At 41.0% G+C, this 23,909-nt stretch overlaps 1 protein-coding gene across 1 annotated transcript in view; it reads right to left on the minus strand.

The window, feature by feature from the left end:
• Positions 1 to 23,909, minus strand: part of LOC130167467 (A disintegrin and metalloproteinase with thrombospondin motifs 7) — a 66,933-nt gene that overhangs the window by 6,015 nt on the left and 37,009 nt on the right. Inside the window, exons 15-23 of the mRNA XM_056373692.1 lie at positions 23,501 to 23,745; positions 22,623 to 22,764; positions 20,277 to 20,403; positions 18,104 to 18,317; positions 14,484 to 16,289; positions 13,934 to 14,086; positions 12,960 to 13,133; positions 11,798 to 11,944; positions 9,951 to 10,113 (exon numbers count right to left, since the gene is read on the minus strand). Of these exons, the coding sequence (XP_056229667.1) occupies positions 9,951 to 10,113; positions 11,798 to 11,944; positions 12,960 to 13,133; positions 13,934 to 14,086; positions 14,484 to 16,289; positions 18,104 to 18,317; positions 20,277 to 20,403; positions 22,623 to 22,764; positions 23,501 to 23,745 (3,171 nt within the window). The remainder of the gene's footprint in view (positions 1 to 9,950; positions 10,114 to 11,797; positions 11,945 to 12,959; positions 13,134 to 13,933; positions 14,087 to 14,483; positions 16,290 to 18,103; positions 18,318 to 20,276; positions 20,404 to 22,622; positions 22,765 to 23,500; positions 23,746 to 23,909) is intronic.

Raw genomic sequence — 23,909 nt, forward strand, 5'->3', positions numbered from 1 at the left:
TCATCTGCAAGAACAAAATGCAGCCTTTAAAATGTTGGAAAATCGATACCACTGAAAATGTTAAAAGTGGCAGTTGCTTTGACAACACAGTAGAAATGAAGAAAACCAGATTAGTAGTGACGTCGTTCGTATCGATTTTTCAAGAAAGTGTTCAGCACCTACTGTAACAGTCTTGTCATTGTACAATGGAAAAGTGCAGGTGACAGATCTATTTGCAAGGCAGTCATTAAAAACAAGCCACATGCAGCCAGCTGTACATCTATGTTTTTAAATTGCTCACAAGCTGCAGATGTTTGTGGCAAAAAAAAACAGAGAATGTGAGTATGTTGCAGAGCTTAAGTGCTCAACCAATTTACATCTTGCAAATATCTGCCTATCCATTATGATCTGTCACCTAAATCAAAATCTGTCCATTTGTCTAATGTATTTTTTATTTTTTTGGGATATATATGGTACAAAAGGACAATGTAACCTGAGGGTGGTGCTAGAGAAAAGAGTCATAAAAATCATTATAATTCATCCTCTGAGAACCATGATCATTCACATTGCTTCATTTCTAGCGAATACTTAAAACATATCTTTTCAAGGAGCAAAGTGTCTGACAAATGTCGTCTCACGGTGGCTCTAGAAGCAAAGTAAGGATGTCCTCATTAGCAGTTATATTCAGGGGATGAATTATGTGCTACTGACCCCACTGCTCTCGCATGAAGCAATTCTCAAAACACCAGTGTGCAGAATTCCCAGTGTCTCCCAGATCAGAAACGCTGAACTGACATAAGTGGGGTGCAAAGGTCACAGCTGCAACTCAATACACGCCACTTCCTGTGTGCTACTCATCTGCTATACGCCCCTATTTGCTTTCTTTGACCCACTCACCAGCATGCCCCATATAGAACAGTAAACAACAGAGGGGGACAGAGGGACATGGGACTTCCGCAGCTCATAAGCTTTTCTTTCACTGTTGGGGAAAACAGAAAAATCCATTCATGTCTCTTCAGCCCCACTTCACCCTATATATCAGTGTCGTCAGTGGACGCAGCCTCACATTGTTTCCTAGGAAAATCATCTCACGGTCAAAGGGTTAATTACAGCATCATAAATGAACAAGCCAGGGAATGAATGATCTGAATAAAGAGAGGAAGTCAAGAGTGAAGGGCTATTAAATGACCTACAGTACACCTATGGAATGAAAATGTACAACTTGCACAAGCCTAAAAGACATAATCTTTTTATAGCCAGGATTTATATGTGACAGTGAAATAATAAATGGAAATTCTCTGGGCAAAAATTATAAGATAAGTAATGAAACATGTTTATTGACTCGTCACTGCACATCATTATTACTGGTGAACTATAAATCATAAACTTATTGTGCGCTGCCACTTACTGATGAGTATAAATATATGTGTTTAAGTTACTTTAACCTGCAATAACAGATACGGTTAGGGAGAAACATTATCTATTCATTTGGAGTCATGATTCTGTTCACCTGACGAATGCATCTCATCTATTTACTCTCCTTTAGTTCTGTTGATCTCCATGAACCCGAGGCAAATATCTGGCCCTTTAGCTACTAAATGCTCCACTGTCTGTAACAATGCCTTTCTGCTGTCTGGTGCTGAGCTTGTAGTTGCAGGACAGCTAAACCATGAGCTGTGACGCACTCTCGAACTGCAGATTCAGGGTGAAAATACACTGTAGTTTCATCACCACGACCGATTTCACACCGTCATATTGTCATTTCATATATTATAATACATATATTGATTGTCAGGCTCGGATCTCTCAGGTCTGGTGAAGGAGCTGAAAATGCTGCGGTTATATCACTAGCTTGTGAAGTTTAACTCTGGGCAGCTGCTTGATAGAAGTTTAGCCTTTTGTTCTCGTCTCCAAAATCCTCTATGGGTGAATGGTGTAAAATTACATTAAATATTTGGCCCTGCAGAGGGGCAGGTGGGCTGGTAATCTGCAGATGAAAAGGAAAGCGAGTCCACGTCACCTCACCTTGAAGCTTTCTGTCGTCATTACTCCGATCACTGTTGGCATGTTATTGTTAGATTACTGATTGCCCAGTAATCTTGACTCAGCATCTTTAAATTGGCTGCTTTTCAAGATGAACAAAAACCAAAAACATTGAATACCTCCCCCTTCGTTATTTCTTGGGGTGTGGAGAGGACTCTGAAACATACCACTGCCTTGAAATGAAAAATTATAAATTACAGATTCACACACACATTCTTTGTTTGAAATATGATTTTAATGGCTGACAAAAGTGTCACTACTCCGGCTGTACTTTTTGTCTAATCCATGTGGCCTGAGCACTTTCATGTAGATAACACAATAAACATCATAACTAATTACAGATAATTTAACCTCAGTGGTTACTTAGTACTTGAAAAATGTAATTGATTAAAGATTTTGAAAACTTTTTTAGTGCCTTACCTATAGTCAATTCAGTTATAACTGTACAAATACCCTGCCTGGGTGTATGTACATTATTAATACATTAACTTTGTTTTCTTTCTATGTGCCTAAATTAAGGACAGTTCAAATCCAGCTGTGTTTGTGGCCAAACAGTATACAGATATGTATTTCCCAGATGTGTTTCAAAGAAAATAATCCCAGCTGAGTTTTTAGAGCTTTGTCACACTACTTATATTATACTGTATTGATATTTTTAGCCAGTTTTGATGTGTGTTATGAAACCAGGCCATCAGTGCAATGATTGCATCACCTCTTTTTATGAGACTGTTCCAGACGCTTACAACCAAACATGAAAACCACACAATGTAGCTCATTAGCTCCTGACGGTAACTCAGTGCTGTGGGAATGTGTGTGTGCAGAGAGACTCTCAGACTGAATGCAGGTCATTTGTCCACTTGACCTTCTTCCATTCTCCCTTCTGCCTTTCCCAGACAACAGGCACACTGAATGCAGACCACAGACTGTATTATTTTTAGCTTGCACACAAAAATTCAGCCACCATAAGAACAAATGGCTTGTAAAATCTATTTTCAAAATTGAAAAAAAAAAAAAAAAAAAAAAATCAATGCAGCTCTCAAGGTAACAGAAATGGTTAAATTGTCCTCTGTAAAAAACAAGCCCACATGCAGCTTATTACAGCCCGTAGTCATGTCTTATTGTTAGGAGACCCCGAGTAGCTGAGGAAGTAGCAGACGACTGTTTGTCGGTTTTGTGAAATGAAAATGGGAATAATAGATCTCGGATCTTTTTCTAATTTTAACACAACATGTAACCACTGTTTGTGATGTAAAAAGTTAAGATGATTTGGTGTTAGAAAATGATTCTGTTTTTGCGAGATGCTTTTCTTGTTCTATGTAGTAATGACAACAACTCTAACAAGAAAATTATCTTGTAAAAATATTACAACAACAAATTGAGCGGAAATTCTTTTATTATAGTAGAAGCAACAGGCTGCTGTAATAAACTCTGTTTTGACAAGCTCCAAAATTCATATAATTGATATACTCGATGAGAGTTCTGTGTTCTACCATATTTGGATTGATAATTTCTTCTTGTTTACTCAAACTACCTCAGACAGCAGGTGGTGGACTCAAACAAAATGGCCGCCTCGGCCAAAAGATTAAACCTGCAGTAACCAAAATTAGACTTGAGATGTACTGTTGAAATCAGATATGGTAGATGATAGTATCTCAACACCGTGCTGAAAAGAGCTTAAATCTGAATAGAGGACTAATGTGAAATATATCATTGTTTTTTTCTGATAATTATATCCCTTGCTTCAAAAGCATGTGCACAGTCCATGTGAAGGATGAACTCGCATCAACTTATCCTCCTACTGCTAAGAATCCAGAAAAGATTTCATAGCAGGGTGTTAATCATATGCAGCCAAGATTCAATGTTGGGGCATACAAAAATGGAAATCCGTCCTGGGTTTAAACAGCTACACACGTGTCCCGACAGGTCTCGTGTCAAAGCACTGGTCTCACACTCTGAATGAAAGTGCGGCTCCTCTCTGCAGCTTCCACTCCACGTTTGATGGGACCCCACTCGGAGCAGCTTTTGTCACACAGGCTCTGATGAAACCATGAATACACTGCAAAGAGTAGTTTCGTGGACTAAACTGATTTGTTCTTTTAGTAAATATATCCCAGTGGTGCAAGTTATATTGACACGTGACCTTTATTAAATGTCAGATGAAATGTTGCCCAGGTCAGATATGATGAACCACATCTGGCTGAAGGGCTATTTCGGAAACATCCCCAACCTGAACAACTTCCCCACCTTCTACAACAGAACAGATCTCTTTCAAAATGATCGTCTCTACCCAAATCATACAGGATCTCGCACCGCATGAAGTATGGCATTCAGAATGCAACCCGTCCTCCACTCTCGGTCTCTGCCACTATGTTTCACATGTACCGATCACTAATGGCCCTCGCAAAACACCACCACCCCCGTCTTGTGCAAGTTACAACCCTAAATATGTTATACTCATAAAACCGAAACAAGCTCTAAGTTGCCTTTTGCGAATAAGCCCTCCTATGACTCTGGACAAGTTTTATTCAACCCGCATGCTCTCAAATCCAGAAACGGCCTGAGGTTGATGTAGTTAAATATCAGAAGTCTGTGTAATTGAACTGGAAATTCTTCTATCACAGACGGACCCTGATATCCTGGTTCTGATGGAGAGATGGCTTCAACAGACATAACTCATATAACTAGAGCTTGTACAGAACAGACAGAGTTGGGGGGGGGGGGGGGGCTGTATATGTGAGGTCATGTTATCTGTTACTGTTTCGAATGCTGCCACTATCCCTCATTCTTTTGACTTTGACCTGAGAGTTAACTTATAATAACTAAAGTTAATGTGGTGGGTGTGTACAGACCACCCTCAGCTGTCTCCAGTGCAATTAAAAAATTAGGAGACAATCTCAGTTGCTCTCAGCTGATTAACTAAGAGCTGAACCAAACTAATTTGAAGGATCCTTCGTAATCAGCATTGGTGGACTTGATCCTGTGCAGTAAGAGGGTCAACTTACTGCTTCAGGGGTTTTGGCGCTTTGACGCTAGTGACTACTAGCCTGTGTTAGAAGGGCTAGACAGGACAAAACTTCAAAGACATCATTAACACACACAGCCTTTAAAAAGCTTAAGGCTAAAGATAGATCAAGCCCCTTGTTCTCCAGAATTATCAATGAGGATTAAGGGACGCAGCCTGGGCTGTAGAGAGGTGCACCGGTGAAGCGGAACATTTACCGACTTTTACACAACTCAGAGATAAATGCACATCATCCTTGAAAATAACGAATCCCTCTATATCTATTCCTTCTTATGTTTCATTTAATGACTGCTTAATGAATAAGTCATCAGAGATCTGCCATGCTTTGCTGCTGGGAATCAGGTTCTGCTCTTAAAGTAATAGTCCGGGTTATTTGACGTGGGTTTGTGTGAGGTAGTTATCTGTAGTCGGTGCATTAGAGCTGGGAGTAGATGGACAGTTGAAGTATAAGCTTTATCTTGCTGTCAAGCAGCCCTTTCCTTTGGAAATAAATCTTTTCAACCACTGAATCGTATTCCTACGCACAAGCACATCTACTTCAACAGTTCACAAACTGTAGTTTTGAAAGGAACGGACTGTTTAACAGCAAGATAAAGCAGTGAAAATATTCAAAATAAAGTGTAACTTCATCTGATATTGGCTTTCTTGTATTCACATTTTTTAAAGTGGCTAAAACACGTTTTTGCGATGGCCACGTGCACAGCAGCTCATCACTCAGCTTCTGCGCCGCTGCTCCTCTAAACTGGCACCAAATTGATCCGAAACTACTGCAGGTAATACACTGACTATGGATAGGTACCCCACGTCAAATAACCTGAACTATCACTTTAACAGTCGCGCACTGGCTCATGTATCCTCCTTCAACCTCTCAGTACCTCTCAGTTCACCGAACAGGCCTTCACTTACCCATCGCACAGTATATTCTGTGTGCAATGGATCTAAATGACCTTCTGCTTCATCACTTAACATTCCCATCACGCCTGATCTCCAGTAACTCGGATAGATGTTTAAGAGTTTCTGATCTGTGCAGTTACAGCCGGGTTACAGCTTTGTTTCAGTACAGCATGAGAATGAATATGTGCCTATAAGCAGCTATGCGGAGTGACACTTAAAGAGATTTGACAGGAATGCTGCGATGTAGCAGAGGAATCATTTGAATGCATGCCAAACACACAGCGTAAGATCAGATCCAACTGTGGTGTAATTCCTCACTTAGGGGAGTAATATTGGTGTGAATTAGCATGTGAATTTTTGAGCTGTGTGGTCACAGTGACCGTTTGACCACGAAATCCTAATCAGTTCATCTTTGAATCCAAGTAATTTGCGCCAAATTTGAAGAAGTTCCCTCGTGTTCACTCCTCTCCCCCTTGTTGATAAGAACGGGACGGACGGACAACCAGAAAACAAAACGCACCGGGCGCCATGGCGGCTCACCTCGTAGAGCGCGTGCCATGAAGGCTTGGTCCTAACTGCAGCTGCCCGGGTTCGAAGCCTGACCTGTGGCTGCATGTCACCCCCTTTCTCTCTCCCTGACTTTGCATCTGTCAGAATAAAGCCAAACAATGGCTAAAAAAATAAACTGTTTTAGTAACTGGAAAAAAAAAAAAAAGCCTAAAGAGGTAAAAACTCCAGCAACAATTTTATTGTCAAACCAGTTAAAAAACTTGCAAGACTTTCCTTCACAACACTGAGGGAAAAGAACATTTACAACCATCTGATTGCCTCGTTGAAGCAAAACACAAACAAATTATTAACTGAAATGATTGGTCACACACGGCGCTAAAAACGTCTGTTTGCTGCCACGTTATCGCACACCTGAAATATTTATGATAACACTTTAATACCTCTATGCCGTCAAAAATGTCAGCAAAGATGGTGTCAAGACTCTAACAGGCTGCCCTCTGAGGAACATTGTGATTTCATATCTGATATCTAAAAACAGAAATGCCACTGAACTGCTGTGACCTACATCTGAGGATTCAATTGAAAAAGTGAAAATTGTGTATGTTAAATGTTTAATTAAAGAATGAGGAAAAACAGAAAGAGCTGCAAGGAATTGGAGATTGTATTTGTCTTGTATTATGAAGGTGATTAAGCTAAATAAGCTCCATGTAAACAGAAGTAACTGTAACTGTGAGGACTATTTTTATACTGAAAATCCAGGAGAGGAAAAAAATCAGCTGTAACACGCTCTCCTCTGCAGATAACCTGTGCCTTCAAACATCAACTGGAACAAAAATACACCTCGAACTGCCTTTCCTAGTCATCGTCTTCAAAGAGACATGCACATCAAAGCCAGATGCAACTTCAGATAAACTTCAATCTACATGTAGTTAACAAGTTTTTGGCATATAGTCAGTCAGTCTCACGCAATCAAAAGCAGAAGATGGAAATGTCAAATCATGAATGATGTGTTTCAAGCAAAATAAGATGTACAGCTTATAATTTACCATTGTGAATAGTTGCTTTGATTGCAAATGTCTTTGGCTCAAAGTTTGAAAAAAAAAAAAAAAGTTGTTCTGTGTGGCTGTTAACAAAGAAGAGCTTTGAGGCCACTACAGTCAGTCTTTCCACTGGTCTTGTGATGTTGCATCATTAGAGGAAGAGCGGGTGGATTCATACAGATATCAACGCTACTGTTGACGGCCAAGTATGGCAAAGCTCACTGCTTCATGTGGTCAAAACAGCTAGTACCATAAAATACTGAAATAAATAAAAAAAAAAACATTAAGGGCATTATAATGTCTCAAAGCTTTAACATTTCATGCCTCACTTGTCCTTCAAGACTAAATAGGTTTGATAAAGGAAATGGAGGCTGTAAATGGATTTACCTCTGTGTACATTCTGTGTGTTCTTTGTTTTGTACTTGAGTTGAAATACCTTTTTGTTGGAGTTCTCAAGATCCACAACCCTAACTCACGCTGAAGGTCTTGGCGATTGATCCAGTTTGACTGTTCACTTAATATCCCCAATGACGTGTGTAAACAGTCGCTGTCTGATTAACAGCCCTGCTTCAAGGTCAGAATTTTTCCTTTGTGTAAAGTGCATCTTCAGATGCCCTATAGTTCTGCTGCAGTCGCTTGACGTGTGGGTCCATCCTCTCGTCTTGCAGTAAGACACATACATACACCACAGTGGATCTGCCAGCACAAATCCAAACACTCATCTCAGACTCTTAGACTACTTCCTGGGGTTTAGTGATAATAAACAAAGAAATGAAAGATCCTAACACTTTGGCACCGAAGGTATATCTGGACTGGATTCATGGCAATACAGCCAGTAGTTGTTGAGACATTTCACTCAAACCCACAAATGTCAACCTGCTGGTGGCTCCTGAGGAAAAGTCAAAGGATCAGCAACATCAGTAGGATTCATCCTCTCAGAGCCACGAGTGTCTGCACAGAACTTCATGGCAGTGCCTCCAGTCCATCCAACCAAAAGACAGACCAACACTGCCATCCACTGAGCCACACTGCAAGCATCGGTAAAAAAAAACAAAAACAAAAACACCAAACCCTCAGAAACAGAGCTGCACTGTGCAGCAATTTTGGCAAAGTGACCACAGTGAAATGGAGGTCATGTGACACCCTGGGATGTTTCATAATGTTTTCATGTGTTCATATGTTAATGCTGGACAGAAACGTTTATAAATATTCTTCTGTGTGTGTCAGTAGGTGACGTGTGACATTGGTCTGATATCGCATCGATTCATCAAGTCAAAAACGCCTCACGCTGCAGACACGACTAAACAACATGGCAGAGAGTCATCGCGATACATTTAAATTTGAGTTTGATTTACAAATCACCTTAAAACAATAAAAATACATTGCTTCAATTATAAGTTTCAATCATAAGATCTTTACTGATGTAGTGCAACCTGAGGCTTATTTCTAATAACTTTAAGTCAAATGTTCATCAGTGCTGTTTGTTCAGTATATCCATATATTCCATTTAAAGAGGCTATAGGTGGCTTGTTTATTGTCTAGCCTTATAAAAACAAAACAATTTAAATAGATTTTTTTTCAATTTGTTTTTTTTATTTTAAATAGAAATTGTTCTTTTGTTTGTTGTTTTGGTTTTCTCATTTTTCATATTATAAATTAAATTACATTTCTGATATAAACAGAAGGTACAAACAAACTTAAAATGCCTCCTGTGTTACAGATGGTGATGGTACATGAAAACAAGGTTGTTCAGAGATATGAATGAGGCAAAGGATGTTAAAAATGTGTATGTTTCTTACACATTTTTGACGTGCACGCAGATATAATGAGACGACAGTTCATGAGCCAGTACTGACTCTTTAAGTGAACCTGTCCTTTCATCCATTTCCTGAACCCGTTCATCCTGCTCAGGGTTGCTGGGGACTGAGTCTAGCAACTAATCGTGGTTTAGGATTTTCATAGAAAACCGGAGCAAACACTGGGAGAGCATCCAAACTCTTTCTCGCGAACAAATGGACTACTGTGTCAGCCTTAAAGTAAACCAAAGATCCATTCTGTTCTGCAATCTAGGTTTAAGCACACATTGACCACCACAGTAGTTCACTCTTATGTAGTAGCTATTAAAATGTACATGAAACTGACACATTTAAGTCCACTAGTTTCTTCATATACTGTTCATTAGAAATGCAAATACATGCAAAATACAACCCCCCTCCCCCCAGCTCCACAACAGGGATCTGGAGAACAGTGAAGAGTCTTTTGGATTTAATCTTTTTCACTGAAGCATTAGCTGAAGTCACACTGTCCTCAAGTACTCTCTGCAGTCATGATGATCACACTCATATCAAAATGCTGTTATTACCTGATTCTATTGTTTCTATACCTCAGAGGCAAATGGAGGAGTAATAACTATATAATCGTACATCGCTAGAGATTGTCTGATTACAGCTTGATTCACTCACCAGAGGGGGCGCTCTCACACTCCTGTATGTTACACTTCTGGGTGCTCTCAGGCTGCGACTCACGGTCACATTGAGTTTGATCAACTTCGTCGTCCGTCTCGGCCTTCATGTCCACACATTTGATGAGTCGTTGCTGGACTCCGCCTCCACAAGACGCTGAACACTGCGGGGACAAAACAGTGATGCGGTTTTTCTTCCTCGTTTTACATTGTCAAAACACCTCACATTCATTTTGTAGTTTTATTTGTTGTCACGATACGACCCTTCTGTTTTCTTCTCCAGCTTTTATGATTGAGATTGACGCGGAGTTCAATAGGCTCAACATGCACCGACTGATAAAATGTCATTTCAGTTCATTACAGCAGGGCTGACAGCCATCATTGTTGCGTTTTAGGACCAAACACTTTATTTTTTTTATCCATCACTTCGTATCAAATCACTGAACTCACTCACAAATCACTGAGGATCTGAGGAGCCAAATTCCTTCAGAGAAATTAAAAATAGGGATACCTTTTAGACTCTGATTGGGCTACTGATAGCAGCAGCTTTAGTAAGCATTACACTGTGCTCCTGTTTGCACATACTCAACAACAGTCATACTATAAATGGTGTTGTGGACACGTTTTATCTTGACGTGTTCAGATTAAAGATTTTTAGACTCTGTTTTGCCTCTGATGTGGTTCAGGGATTAAAAAGACTAAAAGACCTGCCTTTGTGGACAGAACTGCAATTCAGATAACAGTCATAATTCCCAGTGCGGCCAGGTTTTTATAAGACAACCGCCTGCAGCTGTTTAATTGTATATTGGCACACTGATTGTGGGTAATGTGGATTCTGGGAGATTGAATTGTTACCCACAGTTAGGTGATATTCTTTTGTCTGTGCATTTCAAAAATCCTGTCTTTACTACTCGATGTGACAAAGGAAAAAAATGGATATTTTGGATTTTATCTGCTGCCAGTCAGGTTAAGAAGTCGATACCAATTCTGGACACGAACAGTGAATAATGAAGGAGCAGTGGAACCTCAGCTCGAGAGGCTTTATCGCCTTGGTACACGGCTGACATAGTCTATCCATTAATTTTTTATTGTTGCTTATCTGGGTCTAGGTCACAGTTTTCTTCCTGTTTTGTTTTTCTGTCCAAAATTCTTTCTCTGGTTCTTGTATATATTATTTATTTATATAACATCCAGTCAATACGTTTCTCTTTATTTCTCTGGTCAATCCTTCAACCAGTCTCGCTGCATCTCCCTCTCAAGCAAACCATCACTTCCCCCATTTTTACCAGGACCTCAGATGTCTCTCTTAAGTCCTTTATATCGCACCTCCATGTCCGCACCTGCTCCTTCACTAAACCATCACCTGTAAAAATCTCTCAGCCAGGTGCTGGGGTGTTTGCTAAATCATCCTGTGTTATATAGCTAAAAAATAATTAAGTAATTGTTTAAATCTGGTTGGTGTCTGTGGTTGAAGTCGTGTTTTAAGTTTTCTGTCAGGATCTTTAGGACAGGTTTACGTACTTTCAAACTGCAATTGTTGACAAATCGATCACATCTTTTTAAAATCACAGTATGGATCACTGTGACTGAACAGTGTAGGTGCTTTAGAAAAAGAATAGTGGGATACATGATATGAATTACTGGCTAAAATGTAATTTGCATCGTTTGTCCCTCTGGTATTAACATCACATTAAGTTGAAAATCAGGGTACATTCCTCATGAAATTGCTCTATGATTCTGCTGGATTATTCTCTTATTTGAGCTGTTTTGAGCTGTTTTGTTTTGTGTGTATGTGTGTGTGTGTGTGTGTGTGTGTGTGTGTGTGTGTGTGTGTTTAGTGTAGCCTACCTGTCCCCACGAGCCAGTGAGCCACTGAGCACAAGGCTGGATGTTACATGATTGGATGTTGCTGGGCTGAAGATCCCTGTCGCAACGTTCCTCCTCTGGACAGGTGACAATTCGCTGCTGCTCACCTCCTCCACACACCTCAGAGCACTGAACAACACACACACAATGACAGACGTGCGTTTTGGTACATGCAGTACAGTCTAGACAGAGTTGAGAGAGTGTTCTATTATCTATCTACAATCAAAGCCATCATATCGGTATTTCTGCATGACTCACTATTGCATTGCAAAGTGTTTGTGCGTACTTTACATCACTGCCCACGACAACACACTGTTGCCATTTAAAAGTTTTGAATACATTTTCAGGACCTCCCAAGTAGTCACTGGTTTTTGTTCATTTCAGTACAACAGAAAAATCAAATTGCAGACACATTGTGAGACATTTAGTCCTTTTTGTCACATAATTGTTGCATGGTGATTCAGTTGAAAGCACAGCTTCTTCTCAGATGTCTCACTTGTTGATGGGTTCAAATGTTTGTGGGAAGCTTGAAAATCTAAGACTATTACAGCCTTTTCACTACAATCAGTCATATTATACTTTTGATGACAACTACGGTATGTTTCATAGTTGACTGTCCTCTGCGTTTACTTTTTTTCATTCCTTAACCTTGAGCACTTCATTCTCAAGTTACAATGTATCTTGGGAATGAAGTGCTTAAGGTTAACTCTCACAACCTCCCACCTGAAGGCATCAATGCAGATGACACACACCACAAACACACAACAACAACAACAACAACATCATTCTAAAATGGACTGAATGTTGCCTGGCGGATTTTCCATTTCAAGCAGCAGCCACCATCTCACACCTCAAATTGATTTTCTTTTGCACTGAAATAATTAGAAACACAGTTACTGGAAGAGCAGGAAGAAATATATTGAAAAACTGAAAATACACCACAATGTACGCTTTGAAAAATCTGTGCAGTATTATAAAGAAAAGGAAATGTAGGTATCATCATTGTGTTAAATGGTTTGTGAAAATGTTGTCAGATAACCATTTCACTGCTACCTTACCTTCCATTTTATCCTATTTAGAAAGCATGTATACGCCATAGTAATTTTTTCCCAACATCTCTCATTATTTGCCTCTCAGTACTCACCTGACCCCAGGAGGAGGTGTACCAGTCGAGACACGGCTGGAGGTTACAGGGCAGTTGTGTTTGTGGCCTGGAGGACATGGCCCGGCAGTGGAAAGGTCGTAGGGGCCTTTGATCCCGCATGTCGAAACACTGGACCTCTCGTGATTTAATGCCACCTTCACAGTTCTTGGAGCACTGGGAAAATACAAGGCATCTTTGTTATTCAAACAGCTTGAGCTGCTGGAGCTTGTAAGTATCCAGCGGTAGCGAGTCTAAGGCAACTGGATTTGGTGTGTGGTTTTAATGGGTTTCATCACTCATCAAGGAAGCTTAAGTAAACTGAAGGCAGCTTTTACTGATGGATGAGAAGCTAAATGTTTTCAAGACCTGACAACACTTTCAGATGCCTTTGACTTACCACATCTGGACAAGATATGAGTGACTTTAATCATATGGTACTACAATCTCATCATCTTCAGTGTTTATTTTGAATATTAACCAAGAGTCTGCAGCTGCACTGCTGCCTCTGAGAGGCTGTACGTAAGGTCAGTGATACTTTGAGCTAAGCAAATAATTAAAGTTTAATTTAATGATTAAAAGCACAAATTCGCCCTGAGGGGAACATGAATGTTTCAACTAAATTAAATGACAATCTATTCAATGGAAATTTCCCTCAAAGCTACAAATGTCACCCTTATGTTGGCTCTAAATAAAGTCAGAGGATCACCAAAGTCATTGGAGTTTATCCACTGACCATGAATATCTAATTTCCTGGCACTCCATTCATTAGTTGTTGAGATATTTCACTCTTGACCAAAGTGTTGAAACAGCTGTGGCTAAAATGTGTCAAAATAAATACTAAAATCTATGTCATAAAATAGGCTTTTTTTTAATTTTATTTTTTTTTAAATACAGCTATTTTTCAGGGTAACAATTTGTAAAAACCTACAGGAAAACCTCATCATATCAAATACTTATTTTGGTAGCTATCTCACCTTACTCCACTCCCCAATATTCCATGTGGAGCAGGGGCGCAGGTAACAGCGCTGGGCTGGTGCCGGCCTCTTGGCCGGATCACAGTCAGAGTCTGAGCCAGTACTGCAAGCCAAAGTCCTCCAGATAGCACCGAGGCCACAGCTGGTGGAGCACTGTCCACAAGTGCAGTAACAGGAAAGAAAAAAAAAAATTATGTCAACTTCATGAATTGAGGGTTGGATGTATAAACAGCTCCAGCATGCATAACAATCCTGCACATCACGGTCAGACTTTCAGCATTTTCATGATGTAAATTATGTGAGTACTTTAAAAAGTGATGTACAATACAGCAGGGGTGAGAGGAGAAGCAACCATCTTTCAAATTTGCCACAAAAATCATAATGTAACCAGACATTAGTTGCATTGGCTCTAGGTGAAATAGCGTCTCCAAAGTATTAACGAAAATATGTGCAGGGACCAAAACAGGATGCGGTGTGTCTACATAACAGAAGAGACATAAATAGAGAGACACAGCTGGGGTTGAGAGTGTGAGGACTAACGCAGACTCACAGCGCTCCAGTTGCCGGTGACCCAGTAGGCAGCGGTGGTGACTCGTGTTGAGGCTGAAGTTTGGGCAGATGGAGGCGGATGGGTTGGCACAAGGAGCACAGCAGGTGTTGGTGAGTCGATGGGCATTACCGGTGTTGTGCTAGGTCGGGGAGCGGCTGCCGAGTTTGTTGGAAGCTGATGTGAAGGGCCAGGATCACTGTCACCGCTGCTCCTCACCATTGGGGGAATGACTATTTCATTGTAGTCAAAATCAGCTAAATCAAATGGTGGCGCCTGGAGTGTGGAATCTGTTCCAGTTGTTTCCGTGTCGGCGGGTTTTGTAGGTAACTGCTCCGTTTGAGCTGGCAGGAGATCAGCTGGAGAAGGCCGAATGGCTCCCTCCAGGTTTGTAGGAGGTATGATTTCTGTTCCAGTTAATGATGTGGACTCATCAGAGGCCTCTCGGTTACCTGAGCTTGGCAGAAAGGGAATGGGGAGAGTAGTGGATTTCTGAGAGGCAGGAAGTGAGGTTGTACTGAGGTCAAGGTCAGGATCCCATGTATTGCCCTCGCTCGTGCCATATACTGTATTAAAATGAGTCTGATCCAAGTCCAAATCCTCCAATGTGAAGGCAGTTGGAAATATTATTGATTGGCTGGTTGTTTGAGGTATTTCTGAATCACTTTCGTCCAGCTGGACTTCAGTCCTGACCTGAATGAGAGTTTCAGGCGTGGGAGAGCCGACAGGTTCTGGACTCTCTGCATCCTCTTGGTCTGCAGAGACATCCGGACCTAGTGTGCTTTTTTCATTGAGACTGTACTCATAATCATCATGTCCCTCCGTCTCCTGAGCACTCGCTGTTGTGGAGACAATAGCACTAATAATTGTTTGATGTCTGGGAGTAGGAGCAACATGTTTTGGAGTCACAGTGACAAGCACAGTGGGATTTTCCTCCTCAGTGAAACTGTAATAGTTATTTTCAGCCTCCTCCCCATATTGTCCCCATTTCACATCCCGTTCAGGCTCCTTTGTAGTGAAATCCAGACTAGGCATTGTGCTAATGGTTTCATGCCACCACTCATCGTCATGTGTCTCCTTTAGTGTTTGTGAATGCTGAGTCGTAAACATTGGCGGTGAGTGAGTAGGAGACACGGGCAGGAGATAATCCTCAGCCAGGAAGTCGTCCAAGTTTTCAGAATTCGTCTGAACAGACTCCTTTGTTGCTGACTTTTCGCCGTCCTTCACCTTGTCCACATCTGTGGTCTGTGGCTCTGTGGTCTTTGAAATGGTAGAAATGGCTGAAATAACTGTGGGAGCTCTTGTAGTTTCAGTAATGGCATATTCTTTCACTCTGTGTGTCAGCTTGTCCTGCGGAGCATCGAGTCCATGACTGTCCCCTGAATCATTTCCTTCACCCTCAAAGTCATCCGACAAGTCTTCATGGAAATTGATAAAATTATAGTCATAGTAAAAATCGTCAACTTGCACACTGTTTTGATCAATATTTTCAATGTTATTGTGGTAGTGAAAATCTCCCTCAACGATGTCATTAAGGTCATTATGATTTTTCGGCTGGGCCCTGGTGGTGCTGAATTTGGGAGGAGGTTTGGCTTCAGGAATGGAGTTAATTTCATTGAGCACTTCTTTGCTCGACCAGCCGCTTCCAGACCAGTCGATACCTCCAAAGTTATCCACAACCCGCGGACAGTCCTGGAGGTAACAGGTGCTGACAGCTAGAGGTTTCTTGTGGGGGTCACAATCAGCGCCTGTGTTTCTAGAGCAGGTGACATTACGCCGACGCACTCCACTTCCACAAGTCAGCGAACACTGCAGGAAAGGAAAGAGAACAATGCTAATGAAATGCATCACAAGCTCAACTGGTATACATCATCAAACAAATGCATTTAAAAGGTGTAAACTAAAAAGCAGAGCAAGATAAACCTGAATTGATGGTTTCCTGAAGGAAAAAGACACATCTAAAATACATGATTGTAACTTTTTTCTAATATATTTAGTTGAAATATTCTCTACAACATATCATGAAGTGGAAAAGTGCCGGTCAAGGCTTCTGTGACACAAACTCATTGAACATCCTGGCAGCAGCGCAGAGATAATCCCCTCTAAAGTTTATAGTGAGCTTCAAAAACATCAACATGGTCTACTACTACTCTCACATTGAGGCTTCAAGCTTGTCTTAGTCTGAAACGGAAATTTTGACCTGGTGATGGTGCAAGAGGAAAAGTTTTGAGGGATCAGTTACTACAATTCATCCTGAGGGGGGCATGAATGTGTGGACGAAATATCACAGCAGCCCCTCAGAAGTACAAATGTCGACCTGCTGGCAACTTATCAGGAAAAGTCAGGGATTACCAAAGTCAACAGAATTCATCCTCTTTGTCTGTAATGTCTTGGCGACCCATCCAACAGCCTGGACACTAAGTTGTGTACTGACCGTGTCAGACCGACATCCTCTTACCTAGAGCCACGACAATAATGAGGTACAGAGACACAGCAGGAGAGGGGTCAGACCGCGGTGAACTTTTTCTAAATGCAGGCTGTAAATGCTGTTAATACACTTTTACTTTCTGGCTCTCCATTAGCTTCCAAAAAAGTGTTTGCTAGACTTCCTGGGGTCTGCACAAAAAAAAAAAAAAAAAAATCAGGCTTCAATTTGAGGAAGTATCTTAAAGGTCATTCATTTATTTTTAAACATGTTGCTTCCCTGTGTGAAAAGCAGAGATGGAAATAAAGGACATGACCTCTGTGTAGTTACCACTGTGGTACCTGAGCATTCAGCAGCAGCATCATAAATCATCTCTACCAATAAAAGGTGAATCTTGCGTGTAGCAAAAGGGAAGGATGTCTGTCTGTCTGTGTGTCTGTGTGTCTGTCTGTCTGTGTGTCTGTGTGTCTGTGTGTCTGTCTGTCTGTCTGTCTGTCTGAGTGTCTGTGTGTCTGTCTGTGTGTCTGTCTGTCTGTCTGTCTGTGTGTCTGTCTGTCTGTCTGTGTGTCTGTCTGTCTGTCTGTGTGTCTGTGTGTCTGTCTGTCTGTCTGTCTGAGTGTCTGAGTGTCTGAGTGTCTGTGTGTCTGTCTGTCTGTCTGTCTGTCTGTCTGTCTGTCTGTCTGTGTGTCTGTGTGTCTGTGTGTCTGTGTGTCTGTCTGTCTGTTTGTCTGTGTGTCTGTGTGTCTGTGTGTCTGTCTGTTTGTCTGTCTGTCTGAGTGTCTGTGTGTCTGTCTGTCTGTCTGTCTGTCTGTGTGTCTGTCTGTCTGTGTGTCTGTCTGTCTGTCTGTGTGTCTGTCTGTCTGTCTGTCTGTCTGTGTGTCTGTGTGTCTGTCTGTCTGTCTGTCTGAGTGTCTGTGTGTCTGTCTGTCTGTCTGTCTGTCTGTCTGAGTGTCCCAGTTAAATCTCCCCAAGATATGAAAACGTCCTGAGGCACGTGCTGCCCAAACAAGAACTAGAATGACTTTCCCCGTATTCCTCTCTGAATAATTTAACATCATCGACCACAGAAAGAGCTTCTCGCAAAATGTGAAAGCGGCTGTATGAATTTCTGGAGACAGACAGAATAATTTGCATTTTCATTTCCTTTTGAAACGGCACAGTTGCCCACAAACCAGAATATATCCCAGCCCAGACCCACCTTTGACCAGCTGCCAGTGCTCCAGTCTGCTGGGCAGGGGATGTGTGTGTTGCAGGAGGACAGAGATTCAGGTTTGGGCATGTGTTCGCATTCACCGGGCTGCAGGGCTTCCTGCTCCTCCACACTTACTGCCTGGATGCAGAGCACCGTCCTTTTAGCCAAGCCCGAGCTCCCACAGCTCGCTGAGCATTTCTGCCACTCCCCAACCCACCATCTAAACACAGACACACAAAAGACGCAAAGATTTCCAATTTAATTGTTCACTTGTGACGGAAAAAGGACAATATATTACAGCTTTGCAAAACTAGATGACTCAGAATCACAGCTTTAGATGACTGTTATAGAGGTTCACTGAGTATGATTTTATCGGACCCCAGCGCACAATGTCCACATTGTGTCTTTGGGGTTACTCTGGTTAATGGTCAATAGCAATGTCTGTAGTTTTGCTTCAGTAAAGTAGCGCCTTTGAGCCTCCAACTCACTCTCCACATTTTCAGCTGCCCAGTGATGAAATACACTGTTACAAGCCAAACACCATCTTCACAAATGAACAACCATTACTGAGATGTTTACTTTGTAAAAGGGCGATAGAGACAGAAAGCGAAACAGACTGGGACCTTTGCTCCTCCATAGCATGGTGGTTATTACGTTTGTTTCAAAGCTCATCATAACTGAAAGTTGTTGGTGTCATTATCAAAAAAATATATGTGATAGCAGCAAGTGTGAATTTTCATGTTAATGGTGTGTTTTGTGGAAAAACACAGCTGTTTGGATTGAAAGTGTAGTAGAAGCTCTGAGCTGTGGCTAATTCTCGGTTAACTGCAAAATAAACTAAATGTATTCATTGACACGACACAGAAATGTAGTCATAAAACAATCATATAAAACACAACACACAAATAATAATTACACATAAAATTGCTTCTCTAACAGCAGGTATGTATCATCTATCATCATCAAAAACGACATGCACTCGGCAGTGTGCATGTCATTGTTACTTGAAGTTCCTGTGTGTGTCTCGGCACCAGAAAATAAAAGTATTTTCATTTTCATTAATTCGATCACTCTTAAAAACATTACACAACAACACATCATGCAAAAACCTTTCAACAACACACACATTGTCCTTTCAACATTACTTGTAACATCTACAGAAATAGTGACCAAAGCTCGGTGCATTTTCTGGAGCAATGGAGCTGCTGCTGATCCAAAAACAGTTCTTCTGGAAATTGAAAGCAAATTGAGCTACTTTCACTGCTGATGCTACCACAAGGTAACAAGCTGCACTCTGATGCAATAACATGTGTGGGAGTAAAAATATCTGAGGAGTGGTGGGTCTTTGATCTCAGTGAAGCAACCTGCCAGCTGCATCCAACCAGCTATTATACCGCTCATGTCTGGTATGGAGAGGTCGTGCTTTCAAAATAACCATAATTTGTCCTCAATTCTGGGGGACTGAACAAAAAAAAATAAATACAATCAAAAAGTAGTGGCCGAAATAAAGGAAAAATAAGTTTTACTCTCCACAGAGTCCCCACTTGTCCTTGAGCGCTCACCTCCCTTTACAAAACACTCCCGGTAAAGCGCCACCAACATTAAGTCATAAAAATAATGCAGTTATCAAGACACGACTCAGAGAAGCAAATGGCTTTGATAAACTGAATGAACAACATTAATAAAGCTTTTTATCCTACGTAACTCAATGCTTCTTCAAGTGCTTTAAAAAGGTACAGATGTAGGATTGATAAAAGTGCATGAACAAACCACTTCTGAAGATTGAACTTTTACATTCTGATAGCTGTGAGCTGATAAATTATGATAAAAGTAGTAGCATGTGCAGCTATAAACCCATGTATATGACATTTTTCAAGTTGAAAGAAACAGTAAAGAATGTAATCTTTACTGTTAAAATGGCTTTATCAAGGACACTTATTGCATTTCCGAGCTATTAGAAATGCAGTTTCGTTTTACATTGTTCTGTTACAATTATCAGTGGCATATTTTTCTGCGGTACAGTCATATACTAAACCTCTGACTCCAGCAGTAACCTTGGATTTGGTAGCTTGGATTATTATACTACAGTGTGTTTTGATCCTGCAGAGGTTGAAAAGCAACGTTTATTTGCCTCTCAGTGTGTCTGTGCAAACTGCTGGTGTCATTAATGTCAACTCACATGGCTGGACATGGATCCTTGCTACAGCTGGTTTGGTTATCATCAGGACGGGTTAAGGGGTCACAGAAGTGCTCCTCCACTATCCCAGTTGTCTTTTCCACACAGTGGACAATCTGCCTCTGAACACCTGGAATAGCAGTGAGAGGAGATTAAAAGATAAACAACATTACTGAAGACACAGCGACACATTTCTACATTATAAAACCAGGATCCGACAGCAAACACGACTGAGTCATGAATAAAAACATCCATCTGGTTTCAAAGGCTTTTAAATGTAATTGAAAAAACAACAATTCCACTGTTAAAAAATGTGGATTTAATCCAAATTTGGCAGGTTACTCCGGATAACCTTAACATACATATCTTACACTAACGCAAGTGACAAACTCAGACCACGACAAATCAGTTCTCTGTCCTTCCTCAGCAAATTCTAAAAGTCTCCATCTAAAATTGTCTAAAATTGAGTTGGACCGAAACACCTTTTGCATTTTTGCCACACCGAGAAGTGTCACATCCAGGTTTCAGACAGCATTACACAAAGCAGTACATAAAAGGTCTTGTTTCCTAAGGCTGTGAAAGATTTATCTCCTCCTGTGATACCTCTCTCCATCATTACTCCTGCCCCCCTGAGGGGATTTCCACACCATCAGAGCAGGAGACACCTCTCACCTCTCTGCGTCCTCTGTTCAGGGGCCTGCTGAGGGCCACACTGTGTGTCTGATAGCTAATTTACACCTTCAAAGACACCTCATAAAGGACAAGGTAGCTACCTAAGATTGGAAGCCAGATGGAGGCAGGAGGAGAAAAAACATGCAGGAAAACACTCAAAGCCATGATGATTACTTTTTGGCTAAATTTAATAGCTACTTGAACAGTTACTGCTCTGTGGCCTCACGCTGTAGTAGGTATTGTTCTCTGCTGCATTTTGAATGTGGGTGTTGTCTGTTGATGTGCTAATGCTAATTATTACGAGGCTAAGTGGAGTAGGAAGTGGATTTTCTTAAGAAAAGGACAGGTGGGCTCATTTTTGTGAGGCAGCTTGCCTTACCCGGGGGGGGAGGATGGATACTAAAGCCAGTGTTGATGCATCCACAGCTATCGCGCTTATGGCATTTACAGTCATAAGCTTCACCTCCACAGCGGTATCCAACTCTGGACTCCAAAGACCAGAAAAAGATTTGAAGAACTTTTTGAAACCTACAAAAGACTATCCCACACGCCAAAACTATTTCCACCAACATACACAGATGTTTAGCCTTGGCAGGCAGAAAGACGTGAATACTGAACAGAGAGGAACATCAAAACTGTTTTGCTAATTTAAGCTTCATCCCGCGTGGAAAGACAAATAAACAGAGGAAAAACAACAAACTGTGAAAAGACTCGGGGACAGAGAGGCAAAGGCAACGAGGACTCTGTAACGCAGGTGAGGAAGCTGCAACAGTGAGGTGAAGTGACCTGATGAACTGAACCAAATTTTTTTTTTTGGCCTCACTCTAGATGTAGAAATTAAACGTGTTTCAGATAATCCTGATGAGGTTGACACACAGCAACTGTATCAGAAAACAATGTGGTGTTTAATTAATAGAGAAATGATTCTGATAATTCTTTGATAAACAGGCAGAAGCCAGTGTGATTAAAAACCTAAAATGAAACATCACTGATCTTCGGATGCTGCACAAGACTGAGGAAAAATATTCAGCTGTTTAAACCATATTTATATTTAATATTGCCAGACTCTGGGTCAACTTTAGATTAATCTAAAAACTGCACTGAGGAATTTCTCTTCATTACCTTTTTCATCTTTATGAAAGAGAAGACATTTAACCCTGAGAATCATAGCCGACACAAAAGGAAAAACTGAAAACAAAAACCACCAGTGACTTTAAATGAGGGTGATTTTCTTTCCTCTTTATTTGAATCTACAAAAAAAAAGCTAAAAAGATATATATTACTCGATAATACTTCTTGGGACAGTTCTGTCAAGTGTTATCCTACTGATTTTGAACTAGAAAAATAAAGGGTTTGACCAGTTGGAGAATGTATAACTGTATTATTTAGTTTAATTATGAATTTTCTGTGAATTTTCTTCTCTCATTTAAGTTAAACTTCCTTTAATTTCATGACATTTTATTCTAATTTTGATGAAAGTCCTGTATTTCCTATATGTCCTCCCACTAATTGGGCCACACGCACTTGCACACAACACAAGAAGACCTAAAGTAATTGATTTTCAACACTAGGAAAACACCAATATTACGTGGTTCTTCACGCCTCTCTCTCTCCGTCTTTCTCTGCAAAGCTACAAACGTATCTATGGCGAAACCTGAAGTTGGTTGTTTCTCTAACCTGCTCCACAGGTGACACTGCATTCAGTCCATGAACCATATTTCCAGAAGAACACTGACACGGGGCCGTCGTTGTCCTCCGAGACATTTCGACTGATTGTGTACTCGTACCGCACTCCTGGATTGGTCTCCTGAAAGAGAAGCTGCAACACACGAGCCGACAGATTACAAATTTTGCCAAACGGACAGAAACAAATTATTCCCAGGAATAAACCTCAAACTAAAAATATCTTTTGCATATTTCCTGTTTGTGTTTCCCCTTTGGAGGGAGGAGCTTTATCTGAGCAGTATTTTTTTTATGGCAAAGTAAACTAGCATAATAACAGAGACATGCTTTTTGAAAGGATGAGAGGAAGGTGACATACAGAGCTAGAAAGGTAAAGTCTCCAAAGTAGTGATGATGTGCTGAGTGTTGTCTGGTTATTTTTCTGCTTTAGTACATTATGGCACTGAAACTATAGGAAACAAAGCCAAATTTTATGCCCCCCCTCCTCCATTTATGTGGCTTCGAGTTAGTAATGTTCAGCACTACCACCCCCACCCTGATAAACCCGGGGATTTCAGAAAAAGACTCAGGAGAATGGACCTTGTTGGTTCAGGATCCAAAACCAGAACTACGTTTGTGTGATCGTACTGCAAATAAACATCCTACAGCAGTTCTTCATTCATCGAAAAGTTACTTGATCAATCAAACAAACAAGAAGCATCTCCTCTAGCGGCACATTGTACATCAAAAGTGTTGGTTTGTTGTTGTTGTTTTTTTTTTAGCCATTTCTTTTCCATGTGAATAATACGCTTTCTTATTGTTCTGCTGACAGAAACTCACTTTGATTTATTTCTGAACACACAAACATTTTAAGTTAAAGCTGTTAATCGTACCTGAACCCACAGTGTTTCCATGGTGGGCCCGGGAGACGTCAGGTTTTCCAGGTGTCCTGTCCTCACGTAGGTGAACACTGTCCCGGCTGCTTTATACTCTCCGTTCCACTGGATCGTCCAGCCGCCGTTCAGAAAATACTTGTTGGGGTTGTCGCTTCGCAGGGCCAAGAAATTGCCCGCTTCAGCCACCTCCTCAATGCGGATGTCCCGGGCTCCCTCAGGGATCAGTCCAATATCTACATAACCTGAAGAACATTGTGTTTTATGAAAATGAAACTGAAGCACACGGTCTCCTGATGTACAGTCGACAAGATCGTGGAGAAGATGGCACCTCATAACCAGGTGTTTCTTCTTGTGGCCAAAACAATAATGTGTGATAATAACACACGATTTATAATACTTTAGATTA

This window comes from Seriola aureovittata, chromosome 1 (assembly GCF_021018895.1).
Source record: "Seriola aureovittata isolate HTS-2021-v1 ecotype China chromosome 1, ASM2101889v1, whole genome shotgun sequence".
In the NCBI taxonomy this organism is placed as follows: domain Eukaryota; kingdom Metazoa; phylum Chordata; class Actinopteri; order Carangiformes; family Carangidae; genus Seriola; species Seriola aureovittata.